The sequence below is a fragment of the Coffea arabica genome, chromosome 2c (genome assembly GCF_036785885.1).
Source record: "Coffea arabica cultivar ET-39 chromosome 2c, Coffea Arabica ET-39 HiFi, whole genome shotgun sequence".
Classification (NCBI taxonomy): domain Eukaryota; kingdom Viridiplantae; phylum Streptophyta; class Magnoliopsida; order Gentianales; family Rubiaceae; genus Coffea; species Coffea arabica.
Genome location: NC_092312.1, coordinates 72,662,274 through 72,689,950, shown reverse-complemented (window position 1 = coordinate 72,689,950; position 27,677 = coordinate 72,662,274). Strand labels below are relative to the sequence as shown.

At 36.7% G+C, this 27,677-nt stretch overlaps 5 protein-coding genes across 7 annotated transcripts; 3 read left to right on the top strand and 2 right to left on the bottom strand.

Moving 5' to 3' along the window:
- Window positions 1-501: 501 nt before the first annotated feature.
- LOC113727839 (WAT1-related protein At1g09380-like) lies at window positions 502-3,875 on the bottom strand. The gene is made up of 7 exons (XM_027252205.2): window positions 3,575-3,875; window positions 2,422-2,484; window positions 2,150-2,266; window positions 1,791-2,040; window positions 1,529-1,687; window positions 1,080-1,231; window positions 502-902 (listed from the first exon to the last, which is right to left on the bottom strand). The coding sequence occupies exons 1-7, from the start codon at window positions 3,748-3,750 to the stop codon at window positions 716-718; spliced, it is 1,104 nt and encodes a 367-aa protein (XP_027108006.2). The 5' UTR covers window positions 3,751-3,875; the 3' UTR covers window positions 502-715.
- A 4,595-nt stretch (window positions 3,876-8,470) lies between these two features.
- On the top strand, window positions 8,471-9,827 carry LOC113727837 (ADP-ribosylation factor 1-like). Its single transcript, XM_027252200.2, has 5 exons — window positions 8,471-8,682; window positions 8,795-8,865; window positions 9,038-9,157; window positions 9,451-9,572; window positions 9,674-9,827. The coding sequence occupies exons 1-5, from the start codon at window positions 8,547-8,549 to the stop codon at window positions 9,792-9,794; spliced, it is 570 nt and encodes a 189-aa protein (XP_027108001.1). The 5' UTR covers window positions 8,471-8,546; the 3' UTR covers window positions 9,795-9,827.
- Window positions 9,828-13,886: 4,059 nt separating this feature from the next.
- Window positions 13,887-16,743, top strand: LOC113727835 (ADP-ribosylation factor 2-like). Of its 2 annotated transcripts, XM_027252198.2 has the most exons (7): window positions 13,887-14,061; window positions 14,710-14,862; window positions 15,278-15,348; window positions 15,801-15,920; window positions 16,224-16,345; window positions 16,443-16,524; window positions 16,605-16,743. In XM_027252198.2, the coding sequence occupies exons 1-7, from the start codon at window positions 13,917-13,919 to the stop codon at window positions 16,608-16,610; spliced, it is 699 nt and encodes a 232-aa protein (XP_027107999.1). In that variant the 5' UTR covers window positions 13,887-13,916; the 3' UTR covers window positions 16,611-16,743. The 2 variants fall into 2 exon arrangements, with proteins under 2 accessions (XP_027107999.1, XP_027107998.1); XM_027252197.2 differs by having other exon boundaries at window positions 16,443-16,741.
- Window positions 16,744-18,528: 1,785 nt separating this feature from the next.
- Window positions 18,529-21,695, top strand: LOC113727836 (ADP-ribosylation factor). Of its 2 annotated transcripts, XM_027252199.2 has the most exons (7): window positions 18,529-18,688; window positions 19,606-19,771; window positions 20,194-20,264; window positions 20,651-20,770; window positions 21,046-21,164; window positions 21,299-21,380; window positions 21,466-21,695. In XM_027252199.2, the coding sequence occupies exons 2-7, from the start codon at window positions 19,624-19,626 to the stop codon at window positions 21,469-21,471; spliced, it is 546 nt and encodes a 181-aa protein (XP_027108000.1). In that variant the 5' UTR covers window positions 18,529-18,688; window positions 19,606-19,623; the 3' UTR covers window positions 21,472-21,695. The 2 variants fall into 2 exon arrangements, with proteins under 2 accessions (XP_027108000.1, XP_071932474.1); XM_072076373.1 differs by having other exon boundaries at window positions 21,299-21,481.
- An 854-nt stretch (window positions 21,696-22,549) lies between these two features.
- LOC113727834 (ABC transporter I family member 20-like) lies at window positions 22,550-27,145 on the bottom strand. The gene is made up of 7 exons (XM_027252196.2): window positions 26,831-27,145; window positions 26,373-26,506; window positions 25,770-25,889; window positions 24,025-24,120; window positions 23,746-23,898; window positions 23,582-23,659; window positions 22,550-23,051 (listed from the first exon to the last, which is right to left on the bottom strand). The coding sequence occupies exons 1-7, from the start codon at window positions 27,009-27,011 to the stop codon at window positions 22,815-22,817; spliced, it is 999 nt and encodes a 332-aa protein (XP_027107997.1). The 5' UTR covers window positions 27,012-27,145; the 3' UTR covers window positions 22,550-22,814.
- Between the last annotated feature and the right edge of the window lie 532 nt (window positions 27,146-27,677).

Sequence of the window (27,677 nt, the reverse complement as noted above, 5' to 3'; positions counted from 1 at the left end):
CGTTCTAATATTTTCATTCTAAGTACAAATATTACAAATGGCCAGAAGACTTTAAAATAATTTATTTTGTATGGTCCCCAAAGGCATTAGTTTCGAAGAGGAGCTTAACCAATGCCTTTGGATACTATCCTTTTTTTTTTTTTTTTTTTTCAGTTAAGGGTATCCGGGCCTATACCCGACTAGTCCCTTAACCCCGAGGAGAGCGGGCCCCACCGATCCTCGAGAAAATACCCCAAGCTGCCCAAGCTCGGAATCGAAACCAGGACCGGCGCCTTAATGAAGAACGCGAAGTCCGCCTTTGGATACTATCCTTCATGCTGTGTTTTCTGGAAGTAACTGTAGCCACAACTGATGCACTCAGAGATTTTTTTTTTTTTTTTTCCTTCTAAATGGCAAATAAGAAATTCTGAAGAATGTTAACTAAACCCCTGTATTGGAGTCACTTCATTGTATTGAGCATATGGGACTGAATGAATTGGGAACTTATCTAATGAAGTCCTTCTTTCAGGTTTTTTCTAGTTGGCATTACTACAAAGCATCAAGAAACATTTTCAATCAATTTCAATTATTACTACTCATTCTCCTAGTTCATAAACCTGCAGTGAGATGCAAATCAGGGAAGCCTGAATTTCTGGTTACCAATTGGATTCAAGTTACACAAAATCTTTGACTTTGATTGTGGAGCTATTACAGTGAACTGTAGGTAGTGATACTGCTAATTCTCTCCATTCGTGCCTGCAGAAGTGTTTGACTTCTTGAACAATTGTAATTCCAAATCCTCCATGGTAAACTGCTTCCCAGAATCTACCTCCTGATCAGGAGTTTTAGTTGGCTTCATCTCTTCATTCTTTCCCCAGAGGACGCAGTAAAGTCCCATAACAATCAGGGTAGATCCTATTACCCTGCAACAACCACAACAACTACTACATCAATGAATGCTCACACAATTATGTTCTGATTTTCCATGAAATTTTGTTTTGGCCTAAATAAGATTCGCGACAAATGGTTTAGTTGCAGTAAATGAGGGGGATATCAAACTGAAAAATTAGTACTCCTGTCTGAGTAGTTAGTTTACTTACATTCCAATGTATAGTTTCTCCTGAAGTATTGCCCAACTGAGAATAGCCACAATGACAAGCAGCAAAGGGCTGAAAACCGAGACATATAAGGGTCCTTTTCGTTCGATGCACCATGACATGAGGCAAAATGCTAATGCGGTACAGACAATTCCCTGAAAAGCAAAGTCCCATCCTGCATTAGTCCTTTCCTATCAGCTGAATGTTTTTAACAAGAACAATCATAACACAAATCGTTGCCTAACAAGCGGATCAATAGGTCTAAGCTAGGGAAGAGGGGAAAAAGAAGGAAAATGACTAAACAAGCAACTTCTAAATAGGGGCAATCTGTAGTCAGAAAGTAAAAGGACCAGCTTGACTGAATCACAAATTGTAGCAAGTCATTTGTTCATATGCTCTCCCATTTATGTGCCTTTTAAGCTCCAATGTGTGCATGTTGCAGTGGTTCATACCGCATAGATACTTGAGACTGCTCGGATGGCAGGATATAACGACCATGCAGATAAGTGGTGATCGAAACAAAAGCCAATAATCGCACACTGGATGCTGGCCATGAAACATGTCAATGCTGAGCTAGAATAGGGAGCAGCATACATCTTGCCCACCCTGGCCTGATAGAATAATAGGAAGCCATCATTAGTTCATCTGGTGACAGCATATGGAGGTTACAGATAAGCTTAAGGTGCAGACCCGAAAGAATTTGCTTATGCTTACTTGGATAATTAGCCATACTGCCCAGGAAACAGAACTAGCTATCAGCATAAATGGCCCCAGTACAAAATTTACATGGTTGCTAACAGTTTTATTCCTCAAGTTGTCCGCAAATTTCCAATGAATTCTTGACTGCCCCACACCGACAACTGGCCCGTGGTAAAATGACAATAGAATGGCACCACCAACACACACAACAGTCCCTAATACCTTGGCCTGTCCTGCCTTAGCCCTCAGTCCTGCACTTTCTAATCTGTCAAACACGTATTAGCAACACGTAAAATCCTTTGAACCAAGTGTGCCTTTTTTGGCAAAAAGAAAGGAGTAGAATTTGCATTCTGTAGAGGGAAGAAGAAAATTACCCTAAAGGCACAGCCAGGATAAATGTGACTGCTGGGCTTAGGTTTGACAAGGCACAAGCAATAGTTGGAGAAGAATTCTTTAGCCCCACAAAATATGTGATTTGGTTCACGGTTGCCCTGTATTTTCAGCCTAAGTTAGAAGATTCTAGCTTCAGAACTAACTATCCTTGATGGAATACTTTCCAATATTGCATAAATCTACCTATGCAAAGTGATAGTACCAAATATAGCATCTTAACCCAAGAAAGATAAGAGTTTAGCCGCGTACTTACCCAAAAACAGAACACATGAAAATGTGGAAAAGGATCGAGAATGTTAACCGGGGTCTTGTTTCCCTGCATTTATACATCAAGATTCTTGAGTTTCAGTTAAATAGCTATTCGTTTTACAATAACAGAAATGGCTACATATCCTTACAAGAAATATATGCTAAAGTATGTATTACTGCTTAGAGTTAGGCTTTTGCTCGGAGATGGCTCTATAGTTTACAGACAGATTCTCTCATTGGTTCTGGTTCATCACCTTTTCAGCTTTGTTTGAGCTATTCATCAACTACTCGGATATGTGCTTAGTAAGATCAGATTGCATGAACTACCAATAGTACAGGATATAAACCAGGACAAAAAAATTTTAAGTACAGAGAGTATCGCTCTTTCATCACGTTCTTTTGGAGAGTTAATGGTTAAACTCTCAAAAGTCTCCATGCTTTCTGAAGCAGGAAAAAATAACACGTATCTTTCGAAACCGGAAGAAGGCAGGATAAAATAGAAGGTGGAAAAAGAAGAAGAAAAGGGCTGCTGCAGCTATCGAGAAAAGGGCGACAAAGCAAGAAAGAACAGGCAGAAATCAGATTTCGGGCGGTACTGCTCTGCTTGGCTGCTTGACTTGTGTGAGAAACAGCACGAACAAACCGTGAAACATCCATCATCAAGCATGCGTTGCAATTTCTTTATATTGTTTCCAGGTTTTTAAGAATTTGATATTTCTTCAGGTCCATAACCGTAGTATAGTAGTCTAAAGCATTTGGTGCCTTTCATGTGAACAGACCACACTTGAAAAGAGAATCCTTCTCTATCTTGATTCTTGATTGTTGGACGAGAAAAATCAAATGATCAAAGAAATTTTACCACAAGGATCATGCACTACAATCGATATGAACATGCACACAGAAAAAATCAGTGTTATCTTAATCAAGCGAGGAGATTCATCATAAAATTTCACTTTGATGGTCCAAGTAAATCTGCAGAGTCCATGAAAAAATGGTTGTATGTTGAGTGAATTAGCTTTTAATGTTTGACACTCAATCCAGTTTCATTGGAATACCACATTTCGACTCTAATGAAGTTCAAGAAACTCCTGCCTGGATTATCAAATGTTGATTCTACATGCAAAATCAACTTAAATCCGCAGCTACTAGCAACGTACCTCTCCAAGAAATAAGCAAATGGGGCGATGGATAAGGTAGCAAAGAGTTGCCTGTAAGCAACATGAACAAAAGGGTTCATGCCTGAATCCATGGCAAGTTTTGATACAATGTTCATTCCAGCATAGCCTAGCTGAAGAATAACCATCGTCAGGAAAGGCAAGAAACCACCAGCCATTTTCTTCTTTCTCCAATTCTCAACTTCTTGGATGAATAATGGAGGCCAAACGAAATAAGGAAGAGGTGAAAGAAAAAAAAAAATCAAGAATTACTTTACCGAAGAAGAGGAAAAAAAGAAAGGAACTTGCTTTCTTCTTCTTCTTCTTCGTGATGAAAGAAAATTATGGGATATATATAAAGTTTGTAGTACTAGAGGACAACTATAGAAGGTCATACAAAAACAGAAAGCTTAGAAAGAAATTATTTCCACTGGGAAAAAAAGAATTGGTGAATAACGGAAAAGGATTTCTTGTTGGGCTTTGGGATTCATGCAATGCATGGAACGCTAGCTTTAATTTGTCTTTCTTGAATAAAGGCACTTTCAGTTAATCCCTATTATCGGGCCAAGTGTTTGCCAGCTTCTTTACAAAAACTTGTAGAATAAAAATTGCCCGTTTGCCTTTGGGATCCATCCACACTAGGAATACAAGGATGCATACAAAAATCAAAAAAAAGAAGAAAAGAAAAAGGGATCAAATTGAATGAAATCGGACGTTTTATTGGATCATTTTGATCACTTGTACATTGGGCGTAATCGACTTGATTCGAGCTCCAACTCAACTCGAATTCAATCAATTGAATTATTTCGAGCCGAGAGAAAACAAAAAATATTTTTTGGTTACTAAAAAGCTTTCAAAGATCAATCCAGTGGGACATAAAAGAGATTCCATGATTAATTATCTTCCACTATATTCTAGTTTGTGTTACACCGTACAAACTGAAAAGAATTGCGGAGACAGTAGGATAAATATGATAACAGCTTTGAATCACGAAAAAACATTCAAGAGCATCACCATGGACTCCGAATGTAGCGTTGTCCATAGATGGATGGAAGAGAACTATGGTGCAGACTGGTTACCAAAGCAGAGTCGAAGTCAATTCCATAAATTGAAGATCTTAGACAAATCCCCGTAGCTACTGGAATAAGTTCTGGCACCAGACCTGATCTAGGTTGCAATCCGAAGATTTTTCGCATCCAATGGACTGATAGCCCTTCAAAGCACAATAAATAAATAAATATATATATACACACACACCATGAACTATATACCCAATTACAGTTTACCCGTAAACTATAATAATAGACATTTTACCTCCTCGAATGATATGTTTGGACAATAAATAAATACACACCACAAACTATATATCCAATTGCAATTTACTCCATGAACTATAATAATAGACATTTTACCTCCCCGAATTATATGTTTGGACAATAAATAAATAAATACACACACACCACAAACTATATATCCAATTGCAGTTTATTCCATGAACTATAATAATAGGCATTTTACCCCCTCGAATAATATATTTGGACAACACTACCCCTACTATATTAATTTTTTTCTTTTTACTCTATTCTTTTTTTTTTCATTTTTTTCCTTTTCTCCCTTTTCTTTTTCCTTTTCTTTTCTTCTTTTTTCCCTTTCTCTCATGGAACTAGCCAATATTTGCATAAAAATTTTTTAATATTTTTAAACTATTTTTTAATTTGTTTATTTGTTAAATTCATTCTTAATAATTCATAATAAACTCTTTTTTATTAGAAAAAATATATAGCTTACAGTGTAAACTGTGTTTATCTAGTAATTCAACAATTTAAGTACCTATAAACTAATTAGAGTTCACAATTACTCAACTATTTATAACGAAAATAACATATTATATATCACGTAAGAAAGAAAAGTTCACAATTGTTATGTGTAGTGAAACAAAAAGATAAGAAGAAACAACAATAATAGTTCATTTTTATTTGTTATTGATACTAGTAATAATTGATTAATTAATATCTCTTTTGTTCTTATGTATCTAAATATTCAATTTCTTAAATGACATTGACTTCAACATTTGAAAAAAAAAAAAAAATCTTGTATACCATAGAATTCTTTTATAAAATATTGAGATGCGAATTAAGAAATAAGGAAGTTTTGACTGATCTAGTATATTGATCTAAATAATGCTTAAAGAAAATAAAGATGAAAAATTTTAAAAGAAAATGATATGGAAAAAAGAAAAATAACAATGCTTAAGATAAAAGGGGTAGATTTGTCCAACTATATCACGAAAGGAGGCAAAGGGCTTTATAAAAATAGTTTGGAAGATAAATTGCAACAAAGTATATAGTTCATGGGGGGGGGGGGGGGGGGGGGGGGGCGGGGGTTTCAGCATTTAACAATAATTACATATCGCTTCCCTATAATTAGCAGTCAATGGCACATCACTCACAAAGCCTGTAAATCGCCCCCTAAGCCTAATGACGAAGAGCCGAATGTTTATGAGTATGAAAAGACAATTATGCCCTTATCATAGAAAATTTTTCTCATGACTCTTTTCCATTTTCTTTTGCTTTTCTAATTTAGATCTCTATTTACATTTGTGCGCTAGTTATCTTTTTTATGAGAAATATATTTGCTTTCATTTCCTTATAACAAAGTTTAGTTATCCTAAATCGTCATATGAAATCTAAAATGAGTGTACATCTATTAATTTATAAAAATATTTCTCAATAAGCATCAAAAGAGTTGTTACATATTTAGTATAAGTATTTCACTTTTTTATCTTTATTTTGTCTTCAAAATGATCTGGCTATTGTTAACCACATCAACGTGCCTGCCAGCAATAGTTAGTTTCTACTTTATTGATGTTTAATTCAGCAATCACATGTATCATATTGCTGATGAAAACTTTGTTCTAATTTATTCATTGATGCTTGTATGTATCCTTTCAGTAACTTTGACAGCACCATCATAAATGGGTAGCGATGTGATCAATCAGATTAGAGGCTTTTCAACAAGCTGCAGCTTTTGCGTAGAATGTATCAGGAAATTCATCATGGGTAGTAACGGCTTTGGTATATATAGCCACATAAAATGTGATTTGATTTGATTAAATTAGAATATTGTCAACACTCAAGAAGCTATAACAATAGGTTTAGTATGAAGAGTTATTGTAATTGCCGTAAAAAGCTTTTTTGACTTTGCACTTTTGGGATCAAAGATTTTGTCCCAACCCCTGAGAAGGAATTTCATTGAGAACACAACGTCTCATCAGATAGAATTTCATTGAGGAGACAAACACAAGATGGAGAAAGCATAATAATACTTTTTCAAAAAGATGCAGCTAATTGATTTAGAAGCAAAGGACATAATAATGGCACTGGGGATGAGAACTAGAATGTGAATTCTGTCAATTTGGAAGATAACGCAGTTCATAGCCTTGAGAAAAATTTGCCAACAAAAAGATTTAGGCCATGAGGACACAGATCATGCAATGAAATGGCCTATGCCCCTCTATTGAAAGAAAGTTGTATATGGTCTTGTAATTGCATCCTTTGACATAGGAGCAAATGTTATCTAAGATGTCAGAAAATTAGTAACAATTTCCTTAATGCGTGTGGACTACTAACTTGAATTTGCTGTAGATTAAACCAAGTTGTGTGTGTGTGTGGGTGTGTTAGGTGTCCAAAATTGATTGGTAGGTTTTGTTGGCATCAAGTTTTCTTGGGTTGTGAGAACTAACTAGCTAGTTTATTTAGTGATGATTATTGGCTGAGCAAATGATTTGATTGGCTAGATTGAGGTTGCATGCTAGTGGGTTTGACTTTGACCTTGGTGTTCTCCTTGTAGCTAAGAAAGCTAAGTCAATTGATTGTGAAACCCCCTTAATCATCCCCATATCCATGTGTATATATATATATATATGCTACCAGTACTGATGTTGCAAAGAAACAATAGGATGCACAGACTTTGAGTGATAAAATCATTTGATTGCCTCCTTTTATCGTTTCCGCTGCCAACCTTTTTCCTCCAATTGAGAGATTGATACATTTACTTGGAGTGAATTTATTTCCTCCAATTACTTGTGAATTATTTATATTATTCCATGAGAATTGCAGATATTGAGAGCTTTGGTTCAAGGGCTTGGTATTGACTTGGTGAAAGTGAAATCAAGCAGAATTAGTGTTGTTGGTTAAGTGGGCTTTAAAGGCTTCCTCTTGAAGGTGCTAGATTTCTCTTCCTTTGAATCTAACTTGTCTGACAGCAGTGTCATTGTTGTTAACAGTTTCAGAATCATGTGTTTTAATCTAAAAATCATCTTTTTGCCTGATCAAAGCTATTACACAGGATCTACTGCGAAGAATTAGCGTAATTGTAATATGTAACAGGAGGACTCGTATCCATGGTTCGAAGTCTCGGCAGAGTCGTCACCGTCTCGGCCCCTACCGATACGATACCGTGACGAAACGATACCGAAATACTTGACTCGCCGAGAAATCGGCCGAGTCGTCACCACGACGGATTGACTCGGCCGAGTCACACCGAGTTACTCCGAGTTATCCCGAGTCAAGACGAGAAATCAACCGAGTCACATCGCGACGGATTGACTTGGCCATTTCTTTTGCTATTTTTTAATTATTTTTATTTAGCCTACTTTAAAATTTGCATCTCACCGAGACCGCGACCGATATGCCGAGACCGATGTGGAATGTTCCGGGCCGCGCCCGCGACCGCCACCGTGACTTTAAACCATGCTCGTATCCCTGATTCCCGTCAATAAACCCTCGAAACTGAAGCCTTAATTTTCGGATTTTAGACTCGAGTTATTTTGATGTAAACTCGCTGAGTTCTTTCATGAAGGAGTCTCAGTGGCTCCTGTTAATGTCATCACCTCACTGCAATGGTTTCCAAATCTTTGTATCCTGATTTGGCTTATTTTTGTTTCTGGTTGCTGCAGACATAACAAGGAAACATTATGGGTTTGTCATTCACCAAGCTTTCCGGAAGGAAGGAGATTGGCATACTAATGGTTGGCCTTGATATGGCTGGGAGAACTACTATCTTGTACAAGCTCAAGAGAGGGGAGGTTGTAGCTACGGGTGCTACGATTGGTATGTTCTGTTAATTCATTGACAGTCCTCCTGTTTATTGTTCTACATTGTATTTCAATTGCTATATATGCTGGTTGACTGCTAGTGAGTGAAGTATTTTGCTTTATACCAGGATATAATTTGGAGACCCTGGAGTACAAGAACATGAGCTTTACTTTCTGGGACATTGGAGGCCAGAACAATGTAAGTGATATACCTTGCCTTTGATGTGTAATTTAACACCTCAGTTTTCAAATCGAGATGGGGTATTTGTATAAACCCTGTTTGTGCTTCGTGAAAATTGAGTATTCTCCACATTTTACTTTTATGAATTGGCACCACAAAGAGTAAGCCCCATGATGATTCTCATCTTCAGAGACTACCATTGCCAAGATATTACTTCCAAAACATTGAAGCAGTGATCCTTGTTGTTGATAGCAATGACCAAGATCGTGTTGTTGATGCTCGGGAGTACCTGCAAAAGCTGTTGAGTCAGGTATTGATCCGGTATACTAATCCATTGCTTTGAAATGAACGTACTTTTATTAAGCTGCATTTGTTTTTTTTTTTTTAATGGAAGAAGTCAGAAACATGCATGCAACATGGATGAACTCTCCTTGTAGTTCTTGCTTTGATTTGCTTATTTCCATGTCATGATGGTGATTAGATGCTTGATTGAGGGTGCACCCCTCCTGTTGAAATCAGTTTACCAGGATTCCAAAATGCAGGGAAGATCAGTGACATGCGCTGATCCTTGTAAAAATGATCTGAACTGATGCATGTGTGTAGGATGAACTTAAGGACGCACTCCTCCTGGTGTTTGCAAACAAGCAAGATCTTCCAAATGCATTGACCGCTGCAGAAATTGCAGACAAGCTTGGTCTTCACTCCCTCCTCCATCGCCGTAACTGGTAATCTCTCTCTCCAACTCTGCTGTCTCCTAAGTAAGTGCAAACATGTGCACGAACGAGCTGATTTCCTGCACTGAATACTGATTTCTTGCCTTTCTCAGCTTTATCCAAAGCACATGTGCCATCTCTGGGGAAGGGCTTTATGAGGGGCTGGACTGGATCTGGAACAACATAGTTAACAAGGTAGAGAGATTCTCTGATTGCTCTAATTTGAAGCTCTGATACCTTCTTGTGTAGACATCTCTCCTGACTACTATTTCTATATATTTTTTTGCAGGCGTAGATGATTCCTGAACCTTTTTGCCTACCATATAATGAATGACCTTTCAGTTCAGTGTATATTGCCGTTTCTTCTACCATAAAAGATGATGTATTACCGCACGAATTAAAAATGTTTCGTCCAACAAAAGGGTGGATTGTAAAATTTTCTTAGTCACCAAAATTTTCTTATTCCTTTTCTTTGGGCTGAATCTTGGTACTGAAGTATCTTGTTTTAGTCCCATGATTTAATGTGGAAAGTGGAGTGTTTGAAGAAGAGATGTGAAAAGTGGAGCCACGGGATCAGCAGCTTCTTCAATTGATTGTGTCCAACTGTTGTGATTCTTACAATGTTTTACATACAAATATGGTATAATTATGAATTAGTCATACGAGTTGACAAAATTTATATTTACATCTAAGTTGTAATAGTTTATACCAAATATTGTATGAATTATACAACTGGATAAAACTGAACAAAATTTCAACTAGACAGACCCTTGATCTAAATCTAAGTATGTGACCTTTAGTGTCTGGCAGGGGCGGATTTACAGTGGGGGCACTGGGGCACGGCCCCCACTGCCCTCCTTAAATTCCTATAATACTCCTATAATTTTGATACAATTTTACTGGTGCGCCCAGAATTTTTTTAAAAAAATATGAAAGAATGGGTCACAAAATTTATATCATTCACTTTCCTCCTCTAAGGACCAAATATCAATTATATCAGTCATTACTTTTGGTCCCCACTCTCCAAGTTCCCTTTACTCCTGTGGTCCCCCATTTTACTTCACAACCCACGACTCCTCTTCTTCCACACCCAACTAACTACTCTTTTTTTTTTATTACTTCATCCAATCATCATTAATCATTTACTTCCTTTGTCCCCATTTCCCAATTTTCTTTTCCTCTTTTGCCTCTTGGTTGTCCCCACTGAAAATGGTCTCTGGTGTTGTTGACTACTTCAAACAGTGTTCCATTAAAGGAGTAGGCTTTTTGAAAACCAAGACCTGCTTTCTTCAGTTCAATCGCAAGAAACCAATCCTTGAAGCTGACTTCTTTCCAATTAAATAACGTGATACGGGGCACAAAGGAAGTAAAGGGACCTAAGTCTGCCACAGTGCCACTGATTTGCAACTCTTTTCACCAATTTTGGGAAACCATTGAAATTAGGTTTTAAACAATTACTTCTTATTATTATTATTTTAAATTTGTTTGCAAATATATTTCTAGAGTATGGGATTATTACTGTTTTAGAGAAATTTGAAAATTGATTAGTTAATGTAATAACTAATAAATGGGTTATTTGATATTTGATAAATATTTTAACTTGTGAAATGGTGATCTTATAGATTTATAATTTATTTTTTATTTTCCATGATTAGTTTCTTATTTGGAGTTAATGTAATGATGAATAGAGGGCCATTTGACATATATTTTAACTTTTAAATTATTCTTATATGGATCCTTTTGTCTAATTAACTTGATTAGGTTCATATATTCTGATTAATGATTTGATATAGTAATGAATGAATAAGTTGTGATTTGATATAGTAATGATATGTTGTGATTAATGATTTAATAAATAACTTTAACTTGTAAAATAGTTCTTGGATAGATTATTAGATTTTATTGTACATTTAATATTTTAATTGGATTAGTATCTTATATATTGATTTTAATTTCTTTAGCTATGGAGAGATATTTCAAGAGGAAATCAATGGAAAAAGAGCCATCTAATAAAGAAGAAGCCAAGGATAATGAAGGTGCAAAAAATGACAATAAAAGAAGTTTTTAAATAAAATTATTATTACATTAATAATTTTGAGTTTGTCTTTTTATGTTTTTTCATGGAATATACATATCAATTGTACTTGTTAGTGAATTTATTTATTTTTTGCTCAAAAAATTAAAAAAAGAGTAGATAAAAAATTTTAGTATTATTTGTGCCCCCACTAAGATTTTTTTCTGGCTCCGCCCCTGGTGTCTGGGACACTGGTGATCAAAACAATGCGAGTGAAGTGAGCTTTATATGCTTTTTTTTTCCTTCCTCAGTAGAAGGTGGTATCTGAACTTAACCAGACTAATCCACCTTCTAACTTACAGAGCCTTGTCCAAAAATGCAAGCGCGATGTCAGTATCTGAATTTAGCCAGACTAATTCACCTCCTAATTTACAAAGCCTTGTCCAAAAATGCAAGCGCGATGTCTGAGCGGGATTTGAATTGGTGACCTACAAGATATTACCACATGCGACCGAGCTCTCCGCTTGGGGGATGTTGCCATTTGATTAAAATAAATCAATAATATATAGTCACGAGCTGAATGTCAACTCTTCAGTACAGATACCAATAATATGTTGATACGTGTCTTACATTTTTCATGTAGAAAATGATAAAAAGCAAAAGGCCACTTGAACGGTTGAACCCCATTTAGAGGTGCTATCGAGCCGAGTCGAGTTCGAGTAGCACCATACTCGAGCTCGAGTTCGATCAAAATTTGTGCTACTCGAGTTCGAGCTCGAGCTCGATCGAGTAAAAAAATTTAGACTCGAGCTCGACTCGATGAAATAAAACTAAACTCGAGCTCGACTCGTTTGAGCTCGAGTAAAATATCAAGCCCGAGCTACTCGAGCTCGAGCTCGAGTTTTGAAATAAATCTATAATTTTTTTAAAAATATATAATATAAATATATAATATAAATAAAATATGAAAGCTCGATTAAGCTCGACGAGCACTCGAATATTTATTTCTTGAGCTCAAACTTGACTCGTTAAATTTAACGAGTAGAGTTCGAGCTCGATTTTACCGAGCTCGAGTCAAGCTTTTGATCAAACTGCTCGCGAGCTACTCGCGAGTAGCTTGACTTGCTAGCACCGTAGCTCGCGAGCAGCTTGACTTGCTAGCACCCCTAACCCCATTCGTTTTACTTACCTTCGTCATTTTCAGCTAGAATCTGTTTCGTTTTGGGAAAAAAAAAAGAGAACTAAAGGAACGACCCGTGGACCTGTCCCTCATGGATCCGTTCGTGGATCCGCGTCAGCTTCATTTTTTCCGCTTTTTTCTTCGAGCTCAATCCTTGTGCACATCTCCCAAGTCCCACACGCACAATCCCTGAATCATACTAACATCAAATCGAAACAAATCGAATCAAATTGATGCTTTAAAACACTAAGTCTTGAATTTTGAGTGATTTGATTTTAATTCTATTCATTGGACCCAACGACCCATTATTGGATCTTGAAATAGCATGCGACCACCAGCTCATAAGATTCGTATTATTGAGAACATGTAGGAGTTGGGACGACACAAATGATCTTATTCATTTCAAACATAATCATGCAAAGTTTTTTTTTTTAACAAAATAAGAATTTTATTGGGATTTAGTTGATCAAATGTGTCAAGTGTTGAACTATAAACGACTTAGATTATTATTTCTGCCCTTCTCCCAAGAATTGAAGAAAAGAAACAGTTAATATTTTACAACTTTTTCAAGTTTTGACAAACTTTTCTAAGCATTGAAAATATTTTCTAACATATTTTTGGACGAGTAGAACTTGTTTCTATTCGTAACGGGGAAACATTCCCCGAGTCTAAACCTTCTTCTACCCAAAAATTAATTTGTCTAGGAAATTTACCATCCGCAAGTTATTTTGACACACTCAATTTATTTCATGCCAATGACCTAATTTTGGTCTTCTTTTCAAAATTTTCGCCTTCTACCTTTTGTTTATGTTTATATTCACAATTTGTTTAACGGGTGCCCATCGAGTATTCGTCCAAAAGATGTCTACACGTGAATTGTTTGAAAACTTGAAAAGAAATATGGAATGTGTCCAATGAGAAGACAGAAAATAAATGGAATAGGTGCACGAAGGAGGTCTAGACGGGCATCTTATGGCAAAACCGAGTAATATATAACTGCTACCTGGTTTCAAAGGCGTGAAACAAAATGCTCTTTAGATCACGCCATCCGCCAAAATGAAGGCTTCCATCTCTCATCTTTCTCTCTCTTGTGCGAGCAATATACTATCACAAGAATCCCAAGTAGAATAAACTGAAGTCAACACGCTTTATTTAAAAAAAAATGTTGTTCATCTTCTTAAGAATCAGCAATGGTGGAAGTTGGAGAGGTGCAAGATTGGGTTTCTTTCCCGGGGTGCAGAGTCTCACAAGATCCCTGGCCCCTCTCTCATTGCCATTTCCTCATTCCGTCCATTTTTTCTGCTCCAGTAAGACCATGCTTTCCAAATATCTTCGACTATGTATCCATCTATTTGTTTCTTTTAACTGGCTTTATTGCATTTTTCTTTGTGATTTAGTTGAATCATTATGCATGTAAATTAAACTGTAAATTGTGGTTGAAGGGCTTGCAGAGTGACTTGTTCAAATTGAAATCAGTCTAAACTAGTAGCAATATTATTGGTTTAATGGGATTTCAAGGCTTCTGTCTCATGGTGTTAGATTTTTCCTTCTAATTCAATTTGTTGCTTCTTGTCATTGCTGGTAAAAGTTTCTGGATCAAATTTCTCCTATTTGTGGTGATTTTCACTTCATCAAATGCTAAACAACACTAGGTTTAGCATGAAGAAATAGTGTAACTGGAATTCGTAATAATCCTTGTAAACCGAAGCCACAAAATTGGGATTTTTGGGCTAAAGTTTCATGAGGTGTCTGAAAAAGCTTTTTAAGTTTTTATTCTAGCTCCACTGGGATCTTATATTCAAATCCTTTTGATTGTAAGCTCACTGAATTTTTTTCATGAAGTCTGAGCATTACAGCCTGCAGGTTAATGTCAGCTCACTCGGATGATTTTGAAATCTTTCAGTTTCTGGATAACTTATCCTGATTTGGCTTGTATTTGTTTGTGGCTGCTGCAGTCAAGCAAGGAGACAATATGGGACTGTCATTTACCAAGCTTTTCGAAACTAAGGAGAATCGCATACTGATGTTGGGCCTAGATGCAGCAGGAAAAACTACTATTTTGTACAAGCTCAAGCAGGGAATAGTTGTCGATGACATCCCCACAATTGGTATACTGTTAATTTGTTGACTAGTTTAATCCAGGAAGAAGATATGTTCATTCTTGTCAAAATGTTGCGTCTTTTTAAGCAACTATTTGTCGTTCTAGAGTGTAAATCAATGCTATCAGGCTCAGTGGACTTATTTGATTACCCAATGCTGCTACTTGCTGACTCAAAGATCTTTTCTTATGGTAGTTTATTTTTTTTTTCCTGTATATATCTACCATACAGATCTACAGATGAACAGAAACTATTCATACTAACTTGATTATCAGGCCACTGATATGTTCTATTCAGCTCTGTTCCTTGTGATCTGTTTGATTAGCATAGCCTATTGGTTGCATATGTGGAGTCATCCCAACATTTTGTTGAATTCTGATAGTGATTTCTTCTTTTCTTTTTTTTTTTTCCAAAAAAATACCAGGATTTAATGTGGAGACCCTGGAGCACAAGAACATGAGGCTTACTATATGGGACTTCGGTGGTCAAAACGTTGTAGGTGATATGGTTTTGCGAGAAATTGCATCATATTCCCCATTTGCTTCAATTAAGTATTGATGATCTCCTGATGAAAACTTGTGGAAAGCAGATGAATGAGGCCTGAACTGCCTGATTTCTTGTAAATGAATTCCATGATAACTGAAAATTTCTCTGTCCGTATTTCCTTTTTCTTCTTGCTTTTCATTTGTCCCGGGGTTAAGTTCAATAGAGGTTCTGGTCTATGGTTGTAGAAATAATCTGTGCTATATTTCCATCTCTCGCCGATTTTGCCTTGACGGTGTCATTCAACACTTCTTTTCCAGATCGAGATAGGGTTTTTTTTTTTTAGCTCTCTGTGTTTTTTGAATTAGTTATTTTCCTAAATCTTGCGTTTTATGAAAATTGAGAATTGACTATTGTGAAGTGACACCACATACAGTGACCTCCATGACTATTCTTATTTGCAGAAACGACCATTGCCAATATATTACTACCAAAACGTTGAAGGAGTGATCTTTGTTGTTGATAGCAATGACCAAGATCGTGTAGTTAATGCTCGGGATGATCTGCGAATGCTGTTGAACGAGGTACTGATTCTGATGTATCGATGTAACCAGATTGAAACAACCATGCTAAAATCCAGTTGCATTTGCTTTTACGAAAGAAGTCAGCAACAATTGTATAACATATGGATGAGCTTTCTGTAATTCTTGCTTTCAACTGCTCATTTCCGCGTCACTTACCATGAAAGTTAGATTTTTGATTTAGATGCATTTATATATCAAAATCAGTTTCCAAGGAAAGAAGATGGGTAACATGACTATAGTTGAAGCAAATGCTGATCCTTGTAAAAAAGAAAAAAAAAGGATTCTAACTGATGCCATATACAGGAAGGACTGAAGGAGGATGCAGCCCTACTTGTGTTTGCAAACAAGAAAGATCTTCCAAATGCATTGACTGCTGCAGAGATTGCAGACAAGCTTGGCCTTCACTCCATTCGTCCGCGTAACTGGTAATCTTTCTCCCCTGTGTGCAAAGATGTCTGTGTAGCAACTGGTATCTTACACTTGAGTACATATTGCTCAAAACTGATTTCTTGCCTTTATCAGGTTTATCCAAAGCTCATGTGCCACCTCTGGAGAAGGGCTTTATGAGGGATTGGACTGGCTCTACAACAACATAGTTAACAAGGTAGAGAATCTCTGATTGCTCTCATTTGAAGCTAATTCCTTCTGTAGACATCTCTCCTATGTTTCTCTGTACCATTGCAGGCATAGCTGATTCCTAATTCCACTGCTTCTGATGATGCTTTTTATGAGTTTAAATGCGAGTTAGACTCAGGTTACATACACCCTCTCATCTTCCCCTTCCCTCTCCCCTGCGCGCCCGCGCCCCGCCCCCGCCCCCGCCCCCGCCCCGCCCCTTTGTATACTATAATAGTAGTGGTTGTGTTTGGATTACACATTATTCTTTTTACCTTATTTACATACTGACTTGCTTGCATCATCAGCATATTTTTCGATCACTTTTTTATCTCATATGCATCATATTAAAAAAGTGTTATAGTATTTTTTTATAAAATTATCTCAAATAATTTACTATCCAAATACGTTCAGAAGTGTCTCGGATCTCTTGAATGTTCATTACCAAAAGAATCAGATGCTTCGACCAACAAAACAGTTCGAAACGTAAAATTTCTCAAGTCACCAAAATGGCCGCACAAATATGTGATAAAAAAATACACTACTATATAGTTCCACAGAGGTCACCAGTCAAAAATGGTGTTCAAACTTTTAGAAAGTGATCATGACGTTACTTAGAGCTAGCCAGATGTGACATATCAGCCATCAGTTAATTAAAAACATAAAAGGCCCAATTGATAAACCATGAACGACCTTTGGTCATATTTTCAGATGGAATGGTTAACAAGTACCTTGCCTATAGATCCCACAAGTTCCTTAGTTAAGGAGCAAGACACCAAGACAGCCACGTTTCGATCTCTGCCTAAAATGTACTACTACTGTTTTATTTTAGGGAAACGCTCCATGTTATTTTGAGTTTAAATTTTCCTCTTTTTTTTTTTTAAAAAAAAAAATCTTTGTATGGGAATGCGTCGAAATCCAACAAGATAGCAATAATACTACTGGATCATACCCACATGAAAATTTATTCACCACCTCTATCAAAATAGAAGTGTGAATATTTAAATAGTAGCAATAGGAATTTAGTTACAAATAAATATAATTATAGTAATGTTAAAATGTCACCCGACACTCTTCTAGGTTTCAAAAATAACACTTGAAATTTCAACTGCGAGGTTTGTGTTTACCAGAAAAAAAAAAAAACCCTACAAGATTTCCGGTTTCACCAAAGAATAAAATAAAATTCATTTTTTCCTTAAAGAGGAAACCTTTTACATGAATTGGATTAGACATTTGTGATCTAAAATTTTCAATTAAGGCAAACGCATATTCCCTTCGTCCTTACTTTTTCTTTTCCATCTATTTCAAATTATAGTCTATTTTTTAATTGAAGAATGTAATTGACTTATAAGTTCTTTAAAATACTGTTATTTAATGTAGGTTATCATTGAGTATAACCTAGCTTATTTAATGTAAAACTACTTAGTCATACTCTATTTAATACAAAAGTATTTTAAAAAGATAGCAAGGTAGATTTGTTTGTTCAACAGAATTAAATTATTTTTCTTAAACTGTGTTAAAAAAAACAAACATACCTATTAAAGAGTGTTTTAAGTTGAATATTTTAAGTCAGAATCTATGTGAAATCAAAGAGTCAACTAGAAACCTCAATGTTATCTCAACTAATATACAGACACACGTACATTCCCGTTTGGACTGCGATTTTTCTCAGAAAAATTACTATATTTTTCATAAATATATTTCCCTATCACCTTTTTATCTCACATATATCAAATCGCTATAGTAATTTTTCTATAAAAAATTCAGAAAAATGCAATCCAAACGGATATGTATTATTGGCAAATCACTAGTTTTTTTTTTTTGGGTCAAAATATTGGCAAATCACCAGTTATTACATTAGCTTTGTGGGCAAAAATAGTTACTAGTCGTAGTAAATTTCTCCCATTTGTTTAATATCGTAATAATTTGAAAAACAGTAAAATAATCATTTAGGCAACACGTTTCAAATGCATATAAAAATGCAGGGGGATTCACATTCGGCCGGTAACCAACGCGATATTTGGGCTTTCTCTTCTCTGCTTTTCTCCTCGTCAAGGGCAGACCCTCTCAAGATCTGCCCCTCCCCCATCGCTCAAAACATTGGCCTCTGCTCTCTCTAGAGTCTCTCTCGCTCCACATCTTTCTACTCAATTGTAAGATCTTTAGCTATTCATCAATCTTTCTCTTATTCATTTCCTGTGTTCGTGCATCTGCGTGATCTTTCTACTACTTTTATGTGTTAATCGTGTTATGTGTCATCTCATGTAGTTGTAGATCTGACTTTAATTAGATCTGATCTCTTGCTTTAGATCTTAGTTCTTTGATTTCATTATTTTATTTCTTCGTTGTTGAATTTTGATTTGATCCCATGTCTTGATTTAGAAGAAAGATAAAGATGAAAGAAAAAGTTTCTTGATTTGATCCCATGTCTTGATTTCATCTGTGCCGTGCTGCGTTAAAGAAAGAAGAGAAAAAAATTGGGGAAAATGGAAAATAATTGTCTTCGATCTGTTTAATTTATGAGTCGGTGTGATTTTGGAAATGGCTCATATACGAGTTTCTGAGCTTTGTGAGTTAAGGCTTGGAATTACCTTTTTCGTGATTAGAAACGGTACCCCTTAATTTTATTGCGTGTTAATTGGGATCTTTTAGGACAAAAGAATTAAGGAATTTTGGTTGCTACTGTAAAGCTTTAACCTTTTCTGTGTTATTTTGCCTTTTGATTTGTTATGTCTGATGGTGTTGTTGCTGTTATTAGTTTCTGGATCATACCATAGGAACTTTGTAAATGGTAATCATTGATCGCTGTTTATTTAATAGCTTTTGTCCCATAAAGAAAGAGCTTAAAAGCAGAAAGCTTTAGGATTAGTTTAGTAGTTCGCTTGAAATATTGTGATTTTAACAGTGAAGTTTTGTAAAATGTGAACTCACAGAAAATCTTCAATTAATTTTGTGATTCACTGGTTGATATTACTCTTCTGAGCTCAGTTTCTGGTTTGGGTGCTTCTGAATTGGTATGGTGATCGAAAGTTGAGCACAGGCATCTTACTCTTCTTTCTGGCTGTTTCAGGTTTGAAAAGAAAACAGGATGGGTTTGTCATTTACCAAGCTTTTCAGCCGCCTATTTGCCAAGAAGGAGATGCGCATACTGATGGTGGGTCTTGATGCTGCTGGTAAGACTACCATATTGTACAAGCTCAAGCTCGGAGAAATCGTTACGACCATTCCCACCATTGGTATGTTCTATTGGTTCTATTGACTTTTCCAACCTATTGGGTAGATGTTTTCCTTGTTAGAAAATGTATATCCTTTAGTGGTCGCACCCTTTTGTTGTTTTAGAAATCATTTTATTTTGGGTTGCTTAGCCCGGGCTAAATGCTAACACAGATTATTGAGAATGGTAACACCCCTCATTCTCACAACAACTTTCATATCCGCTCACAAGCACACATAGATAGATTCAGACAGACACCCCACGCACACACACACACACGCACACACACTCTCTCTCTCTCTCTCTCTCTCTCTCTCTCTCTCTCTTTCTCTCTACACACTCTCTCTCCCTGTTAGAGATGTGCTGAGAAGAAATGCTATCCAAATGCCTAGAATTCTACCTTATTATTTACCAATCATGGCATTTAACTTTTTTTTCTGCCAGGATTTAATGTGGAAACTGTAGAGTACAAGAACATCAGCTTTACTGTTTGGGATGTTGGGGGTCAGGACAAGGTATGATATTGCCGATATTAGATATTTCTTTTCAAATCTAGATGAGCTTATAATCAATTAAGAACTTCTGCAAGGTAGAAAATGAGGACATAAACTGGATGATTTGTTGTTTATTAACTTTACAAGAAACGATTGATGTGCATGATCTTTCCCTTTAAGATTGTGATTGTTCTCACACTTATTGCAATCGCATTTATCTGATGATTGATAAAAGATTCAGCTTTATAGAATTGGTGCCAGTGGATTCCAATTTTCTTTGGGGAGTTGAAAGACATTATTTGTCTTTTGGGAATTTGGCTGTCAGTTTATGAATATTAAGGGTTATATGGCATTCTAGTTTATTATTTCTTCATATGAATTCTGTACTCTGTCTGCTTTCATTTCAGATCCGACCATTGTGGAGACATTATTTTCAAAACACCCAAGGGCTTATATTTGTGGTTGATAGTAATGACCGAGACCGTGTTGTTGAGGCTAGGGATGAGCTGCACAGAATGTTGAATGAGGTAAGAAACATGTGTCGTTTACTGCTTTTGGATTGGGTTTACTACTATTAGGTTGTGTTCTGTTCTGATTACAGAGGTAAGAAACATTTCTAGAACATGGATGAGCTGTTTCTATATGCATCTCCTTGTTGTGTTGCTGCTACAATAATATGCTTGATGGAGCCCTTTGTTTCTATCTAAATCGGCTTTGTTAGGATACCTAAGTGTCACATGTTTATGTTTTTAGTTACATGCCTTGACCTTTCTGATTATGATTTGAACTGATGCATGTGTAGGATGAACTGAGGGATGCAGTCCTCCTTGTTTTTGCAAATAAGCAAGATCTTCCAAACGCAATGAATGCTGCAGAGATCACCGACAAGCTTGGTCTTCATTCCCTCCGTCAACGTCACTGGTAAATCTCTATCTTTTATGTGTTTGTGAAGGTGTTTGTGGGTTTGAATTGCATTTTTAGTTTGTTGGGGTGTGTGAGAATTAATTTCTTTCATTTTAGTTAATGCTGACGAACTGGTTTCCTGTGATTCTCAGGTACATCCAGAGCACATGTGCCACCTCTGGGGAAGGGCTTTATGAGGGGCTGGACTGGCTGTCTAACAACATTGCTAACAAGGTAGAGATTTTCTGATAGCTCTAGTTCAAGCTGGTATTTGTTGACGTCTTGCCTGATTCCAATATTCTGTTTATAATTGTTGCAGGCATAGACGATGGCAGCATACCCCATGATTTTGCAGATCTATCGTTGTCAAAAGTGGAAAATTACATATTACCTTGTCATTTTGTGTTTCATCCATCTTGCATGTGCAAGATCGAACTGCTTTTTTATGTTTAGTTGATTGTTATTTAACGTACGGTTTGACATTTTGATCGGGTTAGATTTGAGAATTGCCTGTGATATATAGCTATTGCAGTCCCTATATTCTTGCAACAGTATGGTGTACTACTAAAATTCCATTATCATGTTCAATGTCTTCAAAAAGTATGCACTTGTATTTTTATCAGTGCTGCTGAAATGGTAATTAAACTATCCCATCTTAAAATTGCAGTAAGATGCGTTTACAGATCAGAGATTGTTTTGCTGGTAATTTGCTTCTAGTATGTGAGGATTTGCTATGATATTACGATTGAAGACGGTGCCATATCACAGGGTTCTATTTAGCTGTAGGAAAATGTGTATCCTTTGAAATTGGGTATCAACAATTCATTGAGAAAAAGTGCCTTGCATTTGGCTCCTCTATTGTATTTACAGATCCAATCATCTAAAGTTACACCTAAAGACTTGACCATCCAGGGGTGAGAGTTTGCGCTTATTTAATAATGGTAGCGCGCGATGGGATTAGAGATGAAAGATGAGTTGTTGTTATAACTGCGTGCCTGCTGCCGCCGCCTCCACCAGTCCCATAACACACATCACCGCCCTCATCACGGACCACGGTAGCAACAATCAGCATTCTCGAGCACTGCCAGACTGGCACCATTAGGCAAAGGGATGATGAGTGGGTTGCAAGCACATATGAGGATGGTATTATTCAAAAAATAAGGACACTGGTTGGTTGTAGAGGTAAAAATAGATATGACAATTGTTGGTAGTGTTGGAGGAGAGGAGGGGGTGGTGGTGGTGGTGGTGGTGGGTAGAGCGTCATGTGATGGGTGGTGATGGAAGGTCGTAAGCAGAAGGAGAAAGAGATTGCAAGATTAGGCGTTTTTTAAAGGTGTTTTTGAAATGTGTTACCGAGTCCAGCGAAAAAAACAAACGAATCCAAGCAGAGCCAAAGATACTAGTAACGAAAAATAACCACACTCAGGTACGATTATCAGCTAAATACTGCCCCAACAGTGAAGAGACTACTGGTATCCAAAACCCATCTTTTGCTGTAACAAATTATACGGTTCTATAGCTACATTTTCCCCAGAAAAAAAGTTCTACTACAAGAAGAGCAAAGAATTAGATTTCCCTAGTGACTATGTCTAACATAGATACCAAAACTATATGTGGAGTGGAACCATCTATCAATTGTAATCGCAATTTCGTCACAGGCACAATCTTTTATCTCAGGACCCTGTTTGAGCTCAAGAAAAAATTCTCTTCACCAGCAAGGGTGGAGTGCATTCTCCCACCAGCCCATCCATTATTCAAAGCGCGCGAAGCCACACGGGCTGGATCCCCCGTCACACGAGTGCCATCGACTTGATTCTCAAATTCTGGGAGACCTTTTGCCTTCCTTTCCTTCCTTCTTCTCCTGTCTTCATCTCTTTCTTTTCTTAGCCAACTCTCCACTGTTCTCTGCAGACAGCAGACAAAAAGGTTAATATATTTGCTATCATTAACCATGACAAAAGGAGAATTTATCACGAGATGGAATGCACGAACCAAGACGGCATTCAACAAATTTGCACCGAGAAAATTGGATTCAGGAGATTAAACATGTTTCATCTACGAACTCCATTAACTATATCATCATATTTGCCAGGCCAGAATAGCATTTCTAAGGCTTAATCTACAATTGCGTCCAGTCTAGGATAATTGCAAGTTACAGCATTCACAGGACAGCTAAGAAGCTTATTTCTCTTGAAATGCCAGTATGTTTTAGCTTGTACAAAGTAGTATCAGCAACTCTCAGCTCAATCCTATTATCTGAGTTACAGAATACCACCAAAAGATCCTTTCAGAAGCCCGGTTTTCTATCTTGGTGCAGCATAACACGCTTAATCAAGTCTCAGGCTACTTTTTAGGACCAAAAAGAAATCACAGGCTACTTGGCAGTTTAAACTGGAGTTTTCTTTAAAAAAAAAAAAAGAATGAGAGAAACCTACCATTAGAGACAGGTTGCTTATCTCTCTAACCTTATCCATTGGCATGGCCAATTGCAACTTGCCATGGGCCACATACACCTAAAAAGAGTAGAACCAATTTCAGATTACACTTGTGAAGAACCACATCAAGATGCCAAAAGAAGTAATTGCAAATAGAATCCTACCATGTAAGATGGCCAATCCTCAAGGCCGTCAAAAATATGTGTAGCATAGATTATTGTAGCACCACGCTCTTGGCATTCCTTCTTCAAAAATCTCATAAGATCAGCCCTTGCAAGAACATCTAAGTCAACTGTGATCTCATCTAGAAGAAGAACCTAGATAAACAGGGGGTCCAAGTGATGTTAAAAGAAAGGTGGTGATGTATCAGCTGAGGAAGCAAAGAGATTGACAGAAACAGAGTACAGATAGGGACAGCATTCTCAAGCTCAATGATGTTGTACCTTAAATGGCTTAAGTAGACCCATACAAATCTGTACTCTTCTTCTCTGGCCGTCAGATACCTTGTGCATTCGCCATGACAGATCAACACCCAAGACCTAAGTCATGAAAGAAAGCAAAGTAAAAATAATAGCCATATCTCCAACATACTAACAAGATGGACCCTTAAGATGAGGAAGAGCGTATTAACATGATACAACTGTCTTCAGCAATGATCAGTGGAGTAACAACGGTGGAGGAATATAAATCTCTATTAACGGTTTAACAAGATACCATCTTATTTTGCTATTTTCTTTTGGAACTACCAATGTTTATCTATCAACTTTTACCATTGTCAGGGAACATAGAGTTGAAGATTGTTCTGTCACAGGGTCAGATTAACACTTTCATGTTTATTGGGAACAAAGTAAAGGTTAATCTAAAGAGACCTTATAGAGGCAGTAATGGAGCCCAAAATAGTAAATGTCACCAAACTAGCATTTACAAATGTTCACAGCAGAACTACAACAAACATTCTTAATTAAAAGCATCTTGGGATAATTCAACCTTGAGGTTTCCACTAAATCCAAATCCATTTCTCAAATCAAGTAGGGTTAATTTAAAATAATACTTGGATTAACTCAATGAATAGTCTTAAAAACTTTTCTTCTGCACTTTAACCATAAATGTTGCTTCTATGAAAGCACATTGGCGCATAAACCATTTATTTAGGTTTCCTCCTTAAGAAACCCAAGCCAAAGTAGAGAAAGAAATAGGAACACTTGGTAGAAGGACAAAATGAAGAAGACAATTACGAGATAAAAGGAAATATATGGAAAAGATATGAATGCAAATGAAATTTGATGCCTTTTTTTTTTTTGTACAGGTTTGGAGATTTATCTTTCTGGTCAAGAGTTTGTTTTTTGCACTATCTTGTGGGGCTGTCTGGAAAGAGATTACAGGAAAGCACTGATTTCAAACCAGCTTTATGTGGTCAATAATTTGGAAAGTGGGATTGATGCTTTTTGGGCAAAACCCGAGGTTAAACCTTTCTCTTTTTTCCAAATGAATTAACTGGCTTCACCCTCAGGCAGGACAAATAGAATTGTAAATAAGGCAGTCCAAGGCAACCCCTTGTGCCAGATTACAGGGAGATTTTAGAGATGGAAAAAGGAAAACATAGATAGAGCTATCATGGTTCATTGGTAGAACATCAAGAGTGACAACTTGATTATGGAGTATAAGAGAGAAAATATCTGTACCAGGTTAGTTGTTTCAAAGACTCATGAAACTGGCTCTCTTCTTGCAGAACAGAGCTTATGAACAATTTTTTTTCTCCAATCAAAGCAACTCTCATTTGGAAAATTGCAGAAATTAATGATTGCCATGAAATCAATTTCATTCCTGGGTACAGCAAGAATTGAAAGAAAACAGTGTGTTGATTTCCTAGCAAAACTTGGTCTAAGCCAAAGGAAAGGGTCCTCATGAATTTTTAACCATCCACCGCCAATGCTTAAATAGGTTCTTATGTGGAGATACTACAGGGTTTGAAAGAATCACAAAGCATTTAAGTGTATTACCAGTTAAATTTTCTTTCTTCTACCTCAACCGACCAAAAAATAAAATATAAAAAAATAAAGCATAAACTTCCACTGTAACAGGACAATCTGCGACTTTATCTGAAGGATGCTAGCTCCTTACTAGCAAGAGAAATATAACCCCTCCCATTTCAGCATAAGAAATGAAATAGAAGAGTCTAGCATCATACCTTTATCAGCTCCTCTCGTCTTTGGGGATTGACACCTGCTACACCAACTATCATCTTTTCAGCAGAGACATCCATTTGAATGGAAACCTCAAATCCAGCAAATGCAACTTCTCTTCTCCACTGTACCCCAAAAAAAAAGTGTAAACACTAGTTCAGAATATGACATATCGAAAAGTTTCCACTTTCCAACATGCATAATTACTGGCAAAATGAAAAAAGTAAATCATTTCTCAGACAAGCACCACTCAATGATCAATCAAAAATGGAAACAAATTGCAGTAATCCATATCCAACTCATTTCAGAAACTACTCAGATCAAAATCCTCAATGACAAATGCAAGAAGATAAATGATTTCCGCTCCCTGTCTCACAAAACAGCAGAAATTAAATTCCTACCCCAACCAAAAAAAAAAAAAAGAAAAAGCCCCCACAAACACTACTCCTGACTATTTAGATATCAGAGACTACCAGCTAAGAACTATATTAAACATTGTCAAACACATTTACTAACAATTCCACATAAACTCAAAAAACAGCTTAAAACCTCAATTCGACAACAAAAAAGAATGAAAAACGGAGATGACAAAAAGGAAAGAGAAAGACCTCTCCACCAAGATAACAGAGGTCTCCAGAAACAGTCAAAGCAGTGTCATGAAATGCTGATCTCCCCAGCACCCTAACCATGTCAGGCTCCACCAGATGCTTCCCTCCCAATATCTTCAAAATAGTGGTTTTCCCTGAAAACCCAAATCACAGAAACAAATATATAATCACACTCCGCTTATTGCCCGACTCCTAGAATCCACTGTCTTGAACTCAAAATGATCGTTCAAAATTTAAAAATTTCAACTCCTCTTCCAATCTACATATCATGATATTGACCAGAAAATTACTAGAATTAATAAAGCAAGCTCTCAGCTAATGGGATTAAGTAGTAGTTTCTGTAACGAAATGCATTTCTGAAACAAGCCCATGTACCATAAAAGGGCCCTTCTTTCTTGATTAATTGAGAAGGAAACAGCAAAATAAATAAATAAATAAAAGGAAAAGTAGGAAAGAACCTGCGCCATTCGATCCGACGAGAAGGCAACGATCTCCAGGATAGAGGGAGAGGGAGAAATCTTGGATGAGGGGAGTGGAGCCAGGGGGAGGATGGCCGTCGATTCCTGGGTAAGTAAATCTGAGGTTATTGATCTCCAGCGCGGGCTTTGGACCCTCACCTTCCACCTCCTTCAGCGCCATTATCTTTCCTTTTTTTGGTTCCTACGGAATTTGCTTTAATTTTGAGCAGGTGGTGCTGTAGGTTAGGTGACTGTAATGCATACATATATTTCCGTGTGTGGAATAGTGCGTGGCTACGTTTTCCTTGTAACACTCTCACTAGTTTTTCCCTCGACACTTTCTATCCCTGGGTTTGGTCATTGGTGAGGCTGATTTCGGGTTAAAAATTAGACCCTCTCAAGATCTGCCCCTCCCCCATCGCTCAAAACATCGCCCTCTGCAGCTCTTCTCTCTGGAGTAGGACTGCAAACGAATCGACAATCGAGCTCGATATTAATCGAGCTCGAGTCGGCTCGAGTCAAATTCGAGTTCGAACTCGATTTAAGAATATTAAACTCGCTCGCGAGCTTGAGTATATATATATATATATATATATATATTTTTTTTATTTTTATTTAATAATAAAATTACATATATTATATATAAAATTTTTTTTATTTTTTATTTTTATAGTAAAATTACGTATATATCATTAATATTTTATTATTTATTCAAAAAAATATTATTTTATTTATTTTTTTAAAAATAAAATATTTATTTTTTATTTTTTTTTGAACTCGAGCTCGAGCTCGAAAATTGCCGACTCGTCGAGCTCGAGTTCTTGGTAAAATTTAGTCGAGATTCGGT